The sequence below is a fragment of the Trachurus trachurus genome, assembly GCF_905171665.1.
Source record: "Trachurus trachurus genome assembly, chromosome: 9".
Taxonomy (NCBI): Eukaryota; Metazoa; Chordata; class Actinopteri; order Carangiformes; family Carangidae; genus Trachurus; species Trachurus trachurus.
The window spans coordinates 16,776,760-16,787,944 of record NC_139895.1 but is presented as its reverse complement, the minus strand read 5'-3'; the positions used below and the strand labels follow the sequence as shown (position 1 = coordinate 16,787,944).

The following is an 11,185-nucleotide window of genomic DNA, read 5'->3' as shown; positions in this document are numbered from 1 at the left end:
AGGGTGCTACTGCCCAATCAGGGTGAGGGAGCAGCTAACAGCTTACTAACAGTTTCCTAAAGGATGAGACATACAGTTCATATACATGCTCCAGTCTGCATCATGAATAACTCTTTACTTAGGAAATGAAAAGAATGCTGCTTTGGCCATTTTCAAGTATTCTCAATGCTTTTACATTTGATGCGTTTGCTGTCAGCCATATTGCTCACTTCAGTATTGAATAAATACATTTGCATACATAACCTGTTTCAGTTTGTAGAGATGTCTTACTGATGAACGTTAGGATGCCCACGTAATTGAAATGACAACAATAACATCAGTGATGGCAGGACTGACCCCTCTGACTCTTTCTTTCCTGATACACTCCAGCAGTTTTTCTGACTGACTTGTTTTTCTAATGACCTCTCTGACACACAAAAGCATCGGTTGCAGCTACAATGAGTGCATTGTCCAGGATAACCTACATGTCAAGCCTGACTTGCCAGCAACTGCCTGCCAGGCACCCACAACCCGATCTGAGTCCACTGAGCAGGGATGTGTTGTCATAGTCTCTCTATTTAGCAGTCACTGGTGCCTCCCTACCAATCAAGATAATGTGCATGCTGGTTAGAAAAATGACTTTTTAAAATAGGGACATATATAAATAACGCAATTAGTGATGTTAGCCAACTTTTTTTGTTAGTGAAGTCAAAGCACGTTAATATTGCATAATGCATCATTGTAGTTGTCGCACCAAGTGCTTCCCTGTACTTATTGATGAAGTCAGCAGCAGCCTGTCGAGAAAGTAACTCCTGTTAACATTTCCTTTTTTTTTTAGTTTGATGCAACAGGCGCTGGGGGAACCTCCCACTCCCCTGTCCCTCTGCACGTTCTCTCTTTCCCTCCTTTTCATTATCGCTGCAGGTCCAGAGCTCTTGGACATATCGGTGTCTGACTTGTGGAGAAATCAGAGCCACTCACATGTATCATATAGTCATACTCGTGTACTTGCGTCCAAAACTTTCAGAATAATAAGAAATGAATCAGCATCTTTTTCCATCTGTAACAGTACACTGGAAACATTCTAGGTGCTCAAGATAAGGATTTTTCCTCGCTACCAAATTAAGAAAATTTAAAAAAAAAAAAACTGACTCCAGACTCAAATGGACACGAGATGAAAAAGAAGACTTCCCGGACCTTACTTCGTGCACTGAAAAGATGATTTCACAAAGAACGTGATATTTCTCAGTGTTGTGTAGGTAATTCTGCCGCGTGTCCTGCTGATTTCTTGTGGAAGTTTTTTGGATCACCACTCTCACTGTTCTCGGATCGTTCTGTCCCGGTTAGTCACCACCCAATTGCTCTGTTGCCGTATTACAGAGTGAAAAGGGGCAAACTTTGTCACAAGGAACGGTTGTTCACGCAGAAAGGCTTTCATTACAGTTTATTTTGGAACTGGAAGACTATTTCTGACTTTGGCTGCAGGTCACAGTGTGTTACTACAATAACAACATGGGGATTGTATTTTGGACGTTTTCGGTTCTGGCTCTTCCAGTACTTCAGTCTGCCAAGATCCTGACCGTCTGTCTAATTGGTGAGTAGTGGAGCAAAGGCTATCAAAGTGCCCTTTAACAGTTAGAAATATGCAGTGTAAATATTTCATCTGAAATATGAGAAGAACAGGCATCTCATTGCCAGGCTGGGGAGTAAATAATTTTGATTTCCAAGAGTTTGCAAAGGAAATATGCTTTACAGTTTGTGTGTCGTGTTGCATAAAATAAGTCATTCATTCAGATATAGTGAAAGCACAGTTACAGTTGGAGGTTTAGTCTCTCTGCTCATCTCCTTCCCTCTCTTCTTCTAAAGGAGGAAGCCATTACTTGTTATTAGATGAAATTTCTCATAACTTACACCAGCATGGCCACGAGGTCCGCATGCTCTTGCAACTGGGCAACCCTATTATCACAGGTACAGTATACTGTACATGGAGAACACACTCTCATTTTCTTTTCTAAAAAATGTTGTCTCTAATTTTCATGTAACTGACTTCCTCCCAGGTTTCTCCTATGAAAGCCGTGTGGACAGTTACCAGACGAGCACCTGGTCCTTGGGAGAGAAATACATTAAAGAATACAATGGCTGGTTCCTGGAGCAACAGACACAGTTTTTATTGGGGAGGTATCCCACAGATTTAAGGACACTTGATTACATTGATGGTTATCTTATGAGAAACAGACAAATTTGTGTAAACATGTTTTGATCTAGAATCAGTTTTTTAGACTTTGAATTTATCTTATACAATAGACAGATGCTTTTCTTATGATAATAGCAAAAAAATATTTGCCTCTAACAAAATATATCACATTTAAAGAGATCAATTCTTAACCCACTTTTTTGTTTTTATCTCACTAATTTTCTCCTTTTCCCATCCTTTCTCTTTCTCTCAGGGATAACTTTAGTAATTTTTTAAACTTCATGGGGCACTTGTCTTATCAGTGTGACAAGCTGTTAGGAGACAAAGAGATCGTAACGTTCCTCCAGAGGCAGCACTTCGACATCACCATCCTTGATGCTTTTAACCCCTGTTCCTTCATCCTTGCACACAAACTTGGTATCTGCTGCTCATATCACTTTGCTGTAATCATCCTTTTACATCTTTAATATGTTTAACATTTGTACAGTGCATTATTTTTTACCAATCCCATTCCATGCAGATTGTAGATGTATTTAAATGTGCTACAACTAAATACAACAGCTATTCAAAACTTCCATGCACTCTACACTGTATTTGCTGCAGGTGTCCCCTACATAGCTTTCTATCCTGGCACTCTGAACGGTCCTCTGTCCATCGCCCTCCCCAGTCCACTCTCCTACATCCCTGTCTTCAGCTCCCAGCTGTCTGACCACATGAACCTCTGGGGTCGTATCAAGAACCTATTTTATTCTTTCCTAGCACCTGTAGGTAAGAACGGCATTTCATAGGAAATCACATAGAGGCAGGAGCATTATCTATTTTTCAATGTTGTGAATATACTGAATTTTTACATTTTAATTCTTCTCATCATATCATATTCACCTAGTATCTCCCATTTGCATATACCATTGTCCATGCTGATTTTCTTAGTGCATATTATTACATTTATATTGTTGACATTTGCAACTAAGAAAGTAAGAAGAAATGAACAATGATTGGATCCGAGTGACATTTCACAAATTTTACACTCACATGTTGGTGCATCTTGTCTTGTATCAAAGGTGAGGAACTTATATGGTCAAGATTTAAGGAAGTAGCTGAGCACCACCTTGAGTCAGGCTCAGCCCCTGCCGGTCTGCAGGAGTTACACCGAGGAGCTGAGCTCTGGGCCTTCAACACCGACTTCTCACTGGAGTTCCCACAGCCTCTCATGCCCTACACTGTGCTGGTGGGAGGTCTGCTGAATAAACCTGCAAAGCCTCTGGAACAGGTCTCTTTTCTTAATGCATCGCCGTCATCAAATTTCCCTCTACAATCTACATATTTTCTCTGTTGCCCCTACTTTTATCTTTTTGATCCTGCAGGATCTGGAGTTGTGGATCTCCAGTTTTGGAGAAGCGGGTTTCATTGTTGTGACTTTAGGGTCGATGGTCTCGTCAGTATCTGTGGACAATCTGCTTGTGGAGCTAGTGGCAGGCTTCTCCAGGATTCCTCAGGGGGTAATCTGGAGGTGAACATATAATGCTGTTTCCTTCAAAATATAAGCTTTGGTTTTAAAGGGATAGTTCAACATTTTGGCAAATTCGCCTAATGCCATAATCCCTATAGTCATAGAAAGAAATAATCATGTATAATTGTGTAACATTACGACACATGAAGCAAATACTCAGAACTACTTGCACTTTTAAAATCACTCTGCCCAGCAGCTGTGTCTGAAATGTAGTTCCAGTACTCATTTGCCTCGAAAACAAATCCGTCTCGTGTTACGTTTTTTTTTTCATAGCGTGATGAATATGCAGGTCACAACTTATTCACACGAGTGTCTTGGAATTGTCGGATTGTCTATTTGATTGGTTTGATGAGGGACAGGGGACCTGTACCGTTCAGCTCCATTGTGTTCACTGAGCAGCTCACGTCTCTGCCCCATGGATCTCAAAACAAAATGCACCGATAATTAAAGGTAGTGAACCTACCCCTATGACTATAGGCATTATGGCAATAGGCCAATTTGCCAAAATGTTGAACTATCCCTTTAAAGACACATACGTGCAAACTTGTTGTTTTCAGGATGTAATCGGACACTCATAAACGCACAGTGTTTTGCTCGCAGGTATGACCTCAAGCGATGGCCACCTCACCTGAAAAGACCTCCCAACCTCTGGCTAGTGGACTGGCTACCTCTCAATGACCTGCTGGGTAGGAACAGTCTGCCTCTCTCTCACGCTAGCCTTTTGTCACGCACATAAAGGCCCATTACAGTATATGGTAGAATGTCACAGGGCTTGTTCATTCTGGGCATTGTGGATGATCTGAAAGACCAAAACAATGAATTTCTGGATAGATTCCTGTCGGATGCTTTATTTACAATCATGACACCGACTTTTTTCCTTCTTTTTTTGGTTGTTTACCTCAGGCCACAAGCAAACACGTCTCTTCATCACCCATGGTGGACAGAACAGCCTGCTGCAGGCAGTGTACCATGCTGTTCCTGTGCTGGGAATCCCTCTGTTTGGAGACCAGTTTGATAATGTGGTAAGGGCTGAAGCAAAGGGACTTGGTCTCACCATCAGCCCCACACACATCACAAGGGAACTGCTCAGCTCTACTATTCAGACACTCATCCAGGACACCAGGTATGTGGATGGATGGCTGGATGGCTGGATGTTATTTTATGATGCCAGCGGAGCACAGAGATGCATGTAACCACATAGCGTTTCTCTTTATGTTGTTTTCATTTCTGCCTTTCTAGGTTCAAGTCTTCAGCTTTGTCCCTTAGCAGGATCCACAAATCCCATCCTGTCCCTCCAAGCCTTCGACTCGTCCAGTGGGTGGACCACATCCTGCACAGTGGAGGTGGTGCCCATTTAAAGCCAGCTTCTCTGACACAGCCATGGTACCAGAGATACCTGCTGGACCTGGTGCTTCTCCTCTCCTTGGGCCTTCTTGGAGCTGTAGCTCTCTGCTGGACTTTCTGTAGGAGCAGGAATAGCAGGAGAAAACACAAAAAAATATAATAACAACATCACGTCCTTCCTGACAGATACTTCAGATTTATACCTCACTTCTGTGTCACTTCCTTATATTGGGCTTGGACTGTATTGTACATTGTACTGTACTGTGCATGAGAACTTAAAAAAACAAACCTTTATTACACACTTTACCTTAATACACTGCAGATGTTCAATAAATAAGCCATGCTTCTAACTATTTAATAATAATTCACCTTTAAATATATATCGCTTTGACCAGACATGGATATAATATGCTTCACTATCAAAGATAACTTTTTTTTTTTAGAATTATCAAATTGAAAGCTAAAATTACAGCAAAGCAGAAAGTTTTAAAAATGTTTAATTTAACCTGGGAGTGGTTTCAGTAGTAGGCTAGTTGTGTTTTAATGACATTAACTGTTGCTGTAACTACTGTATGTACAGAGAAGAATTTCCAGTTGAATCCCCCTAATGCCAAGTTTCCTGCCCTCTCCCCTCCCAGCGCCGGTATGTCTACCAGACATCTCATTTGCACGGCAGCGCCACATTGTCCAACACCTCTACACTGTTTTGACCTGGTTGCACCGCAGCAGAGGAGGTTGACAGTATGCATGCAGACACACACACATACTGTACACCCCAATTATGTTATGCTTTTGTGCTTTCGTGTTGTTGCACGTTTCAAAATGGCAGCAGTGTTTTTGTGTGCTTTAATTGCCTGGTTTAGGTAGATATGCGTAAACAATATAGGTGTTAAGCGTTATGCAATACATCCAAATTCTCTGTGTGCATATGTGTGTGTGTTTCGGAAAGCATTATGGTGTACCCACCCGCTCTTCGGTTATTAACCACCAGCACCACCTGCAAGTCTCAACTCTGACCCCCACACCCTCCTCTGCTGGTTTCCACTGAGTCTCCGTCCCCTCTCTAAACAAGACACAATGTTCACGGTCAGCGCTCAAGCCACAGTTGAGAGCAGACCCGCCCCCCTGCCCCCCCTCTCTCTGTTCTGACCTCCCTCCCACTCCTCACATCTGTGTTGAGGGTTAGCAGGGAGGAAAATATAGATTATCAAGGAAATAATGACCAATTAGGAAGGTTTGTTCTCTGTCCATTCAGCTGTCCTCTCCTTCATTCCTTCCCTGCATTTCATTTGTCTATTTGTCTGGCAGTCGCAGGTGCCAGTGAGTCTTCCTCTCACTCGCACGCAATCCAAAACAGACAGGGCAGAGCAGCCAAAGCATGACTGGGGGAAAAAAGTAACATGGCAAAAAAAAAAGAGCAAACTTTAATGGAGCAGAAGAAAATAGCTGAAGTAGCGTTAAGAAATTCATAGCAGATGGAAGAAATACTAAAAACAACAACAAAACAACCAACTATTTCAATTAGTGTTATTCCCTTTTGGTTTGAGTTGGAATTACAAGTAGACATTTTATTTACAACCATGACACCGTCTTTGAATAGTTTTTTTAACCAATATCTTGTAGAAACAATAATGAAAGATATAATTATGCAATAATAATTGCGTCGAATATAATAAGTGATTTAAAGTTCTTTACAATAGATATAATAGCCCTGGTTTGAAATTTTTCTAGACTTATGAAAAAGCATGTTTGACATCTGCTGCATTAAAGTTATAACACTTGCTATTGGCACTGCAGTTTTGTTGTGACAGTAAATGAGAAGACAATAGGACACTGTAGAGAGGGAATCAACTGCATGAATGGACCGTATGCAATGGGGTTTGAGGTCTGTAGTTTCAATCTGTGCTGTGTCTGTGGGTTAGAGCCCCATCTAGTGACCTGAGAAAAAGACTGATGAGTTTCTAGAACTACTCGTATATCAAGTGGAAATGAGTATTATTCAAGTGCTAGGATTAAAATCACAGCTTTTATAAGGTCTGATGTAACAATAACCTGTGTGTCGACTGGACTAGATCCACTCTTTCTCAGACAGAGTTCACACATGCACTTCCAGGTTTATTATTAACTCAAGTTGTGTTGAAACTGTTCTAGAAAGGTGCTGATATAACCAGATGGCCATGTTGGAGGTAACAACCAATGTTAGTTTCATATATTTAGTCTATCATCATTAATAAATCTTGAGTGTACAAAATATTAACCCTGGGATATATAGCCTCCTTAAAGGTTAGAATAAAAAATACTGTAGGTAGGAAAATATTAGTCTACAAGATTTATATTATGGGGGTTTAAAATGTTACAATTACAAATTACAGTTTTATATATAAAACTTCAAATTAAAATGTCAGTACTCTTACTACATAAAGAACACACAAGAATTTATGAATACAAATATTATATATCAATATTACTGTTCATACATTGATGGATTGATTTACAATATTTTTATACAATAGGAAAATGTTTTTAATTGGCCTTAACACTGTAATCTGGAGGTTCTGTACACTTAAATATGAAATTTGCTGCCATGAGGGCGCAATTTAATTTCTAGAGGATGTTTTTCAGGAAAATGCTTGTGACACACAAACCTGATTGGTTAAAGCGCTGAAGCCTGATTGGTCAGCGCTGACAGCGTGGGCGTGGCCAGACGTCAATGTTTATGTAGCCCACTGTCCGTGTATGTAACCGCTACCAAGGACTCTGCAATGTGATTTCCTGACATTGATTTGTTTTCATCCCGTTTCATCCGCTGCCTTCAACCATACGATGCTCCAGCTTCTGACATGGGGAACCACTAGCAGGTGAAAGACGGAAGAAACGGAGGAAAACGCCGGAATGGCGGGCGCCTTTGGCTTCAAAGGCTGCCAGAAAATTCGAGGTCCGCAGATTAGAAATCTGTTGGAGGCGAAGGACTTCTTCCTCTTCGACTGCGACGGGGTCATATGGCACGGAGAGAAGGCGATATCTGGCGCGGCCAAGGTGGTCAGCGCCCTGATCCGACAGGGCAAAAACGTGGTGTTCGTCACCAACAACTGCACCAGGCCCCGGGAGAATTACGTGAGTAAGTTCTACCGGCTCGGCTTCACCGACGTGATGCTGGAGCAGATCTTCAGCTCGTCCTACTGCTCGGCTCTCTACCTGAGAGACGTCGTCAAGATCCGCGGCCAGGTGTTCGTCATCGGCTGCGACGGGCTGCGCAGGGAGCTGCAGGAGGCGGGGGTCCCCTGCCTGGAGGAGGCGGACGACCCCGACGCCACCATCTACAACTGCGCTCTGGCTCCGGACGTCAAGGCGGTGCTGGTGGGACATGATGATAAACTGACTTTTCTCAAACTGGCCAAAGCCTCGTGCTACCTGAAGGACCCGGACTGTCTGTTCCTGGCCACCGACCCCGACCCCTGGCATCCTCTGTCCAGTGGAAGGATACTGCCAGGTACAGTGGTGGTGGTGGTGGTGGTGGTGGTGGTGGTCACTGAAGCTTTTCAGGTTCAGTCCAGCTCACCGAGGTTTAGTTCTGCACAGCAGTGCTTGATTCAGTAAAGTTCAGGACCATCCCAGTGTAATTATATATTTTACTACCAATATAATCATGATGGATGGATTATTGAAAGGGTTTAGTGGGCACAGGCCCAGGAGCCAAAGGGCTCAGGGGCCCAGTGCCAGGGCCTCAGTTTGATATAACTTATGTTCTTAGTACAGTTGGAAAATGACATTTTAGTTATCTTTTATACTGAATAATTAAGCTAAAGTGGCAGAAGAACAGTCCTACATCTGCATCACAGGTTACCTTTAATGGTGTCCTACATATATGATTCTGTGGTGCTTTCCATCACATTTTAGGGCCGTGTTGGTGTGAGTCTGCAGTGACAGATTGTTTTGATCCAGAGGGATTTTTAACCGCTTCCTTTTAAGTCCTGCATGGACAAAATAGTTTGAAACCAACAACAGAGGGTTCAAGGTTAACCTGCACAATTCTAGCTGCCTTTCTGTTGCATTAAACACTTCTTTTGTCAAAGTTACAAACACGCTGGTGTTTGTTGGAGGGGAGCATTGACTGCCATTCTTCTGGCTCTGTGTACATTGTTGATGTGGCCTGTGTAAGAGGCCCATCATGTACAGTATAGCAAGGCACGTGACTGCTTAATTATAGTGTGGTATTGCCAAATTGTGTCTCTGTGATGAAATACCCTCAGGTCACAGACTTGTGTTATTTTATAGGCATGTGACAAATAGGTTATTATTAAAGACTACTAGAGGGCTGATGGTTTTTAAATGCTCTCAATTTAATTCCCACAACCATGGCTCAAGTTCAGCACAGGGTTTTTACATATCAGCCCTCCTCTCTTTCTTTATTTTTCCTCACACCTCCCTTCTGTCACTATGTAAGAAAAGAAAATGCTCCCCCAATTTTTTTTTTAAACGAGTCAGTGATTCTGCAGAAATGTTAGTCTTAACTTTAGCAGTGTGTTTGAGGACAATGTTAGGATCCCAGGAAGTGCACAGAAGGCCCCTGGGTTTTGCCCATTCAGTAATCCATTCTCATTTTCAGGAACTTGCAAGTTAATTTTCAAGTTGCACTGGAATGAATTAAAACCAGTTCAATACTGCACTGATAAATCTAAAAGGGAGACACTGGCAGTAATGCAGCCTTGTGTATGTATGAGATTAGGCAGTCACATAATTAAACCCATTAATCAACACTGCAGAATAAATCACCCTCCATCCCTCTCTTGTTTTGGAGTTTGCAACGAACGAAGAAGTCACTGCAGATGGTATAATGTATTAAATCTCAGTCTCCTCCAAATGTAACTGAAGAGGAAGGATTTAGTGGGAAGTTTGGGGGAAACGTCTCTTTCTTTTCAGATTTACTTTTGCCTGACCTTTCTCTTATCTTGACCCCCTGACAGGTTCTGGGTCCCTCACTGCAGCCCTGGAGGTAGCCTCAGGCCGCAAGGCCACTGTGATCGGCAAGCCCAGCCGCTTCATGTTCGAGTGCATCTCCAGTCAGTTCAGGGGGGTGGACCCCGCCCAGTGCCTGATGGTCGGGGATCGCTTGGAGACAGACATGCTGTTCGGGTCCAACTGCGGCCTGGACACCATGCTCACCCTCACCGGCGTGTCTCAGATCGAGGAGGCCCAGGAGTACAGGAATAGTGAGCTGACCACCAACCACAGCTTGGTGCCCGACTACGTGGTGGACACCATCGCTGATTTCTTACCCGCTTTTGAGGAACTGGACGAACAGAGCAATTGATGAGTCCTTTCACCCCGAGTACGGAGCACAGATTGCTTCTACTACATTTCAAGTGCAATGTTTAGTCTGGCGTTTGCAGAAAAAAACAAAAAAGAAATCGACTATGATTAAAAACCATAAATGTTCCTCAGTACCAAGGCGCTGTTTGTTGTGATCAAGACATGCTTAGGCCAGAATATTCTCCTCAAAATAACCACAGTAATCCAGTGCATACCTCAGTGTTTCTTATAGTGTTGTGTCCATTTGTGATTTGACGGTTCTTGTTGCTGTAAGTGTTTATATTAATATGAATATACTGCACTTTCTTGTTCATAAAATTCATAGGTCGTGTTTGATATTGGGGTTTTCAACATCCAGAGGTATTTTTGTAAAGCCATGAATTGTTCTCTAACGGCATTCATGTGTTTAGAGGCTGGTTGTTTCATTTTCTGCCAAAGAGGCAGACGTGTACTTACCAACACTGAATTGTTTCCTCATACATGTTTGCCTCGGTGTGACCTCTCCTTGATTCATTCATGGCAAGAGGACGAAATAAAAAACTGTGTGAGCTTTTCTCAGCTCTGGTTAAGACTGAGACGACAATCTGTCAGTCAGACAAGTGAAGCGTATTTTCACTTTTGGCCTTTCCGTCATGTCTGAACTTCTTGTGCCAATATCCACCTGAGTGAGTAAAAGCTCACTGAATCTTATAGTTAGAAAAAGCAGTAGCACATTAATGATGGTGGCTGATCATACTGCGCTGTTGTAAAATTTCAATGTTGTTAATGTTTACCATATAGAGCATGCCAGCAACGGTAACAACAATAAAAACTTCAAATTCATCCTGAATATGATGTTGTTTGTCTAC

The 11,185-nt window shown here is 42.4% G+C and overlaps 2 protein-coding genes across 2 annotated transcripts; both read left to right on the top strand.

Annotated features, from left to right (window-relative positions):
* Nucleotides 1–397: 397 nt before the first annotated feature.
* Nucleotides 398–6,176, top strand: LOC310990992 (UDP-glucuronosyltransferase 3A1-like; the record flags this gene model as incomplete). Its single annotated transcript, XM_083978559.1, is given in 13 exon segments — nt 398–535; nt 1,408–1,449; nt 1,453–1,573; nt 1,846–1,947; nt 2,037–2,157; nt 2,427–2,590; nt 2,777–2,941; nt 3,235–3,443; nt 3,538–3,683; nt 4,284–4,369; nt 4,587–4,806; nt 4,923–5,146; nt 6,019–6,176. Coding segments are annotated over 13 exon segments (1,896 nt in total).
* A 1,547-nt stretch (nt 6,177–7,723) lies between these two features.
* Nucleotides 7,724–11,153, top strand: pdxp (pyridoxal (pyridoxine, vitamin B6) phosphatase). Its single transcript, XM_083978503.1, has 2 exons — nt 7,724–8,517; nt 9,992–11,153. The coding sequence occupies exons 1-2, from the start codon at nt 7,920–7,922 to the stop codon at nt 10,336–10,338; spliced, it is 945 nt and encodes a 314-aa protein (XP_083834629.1). The 5' UTR covers nt 7,724–7,919; the 3' UTR covers nt 10,339–11,153.
* The last annotated feature ends 32 nt before the right edge of the window (nt 11,154–11,185 follow it).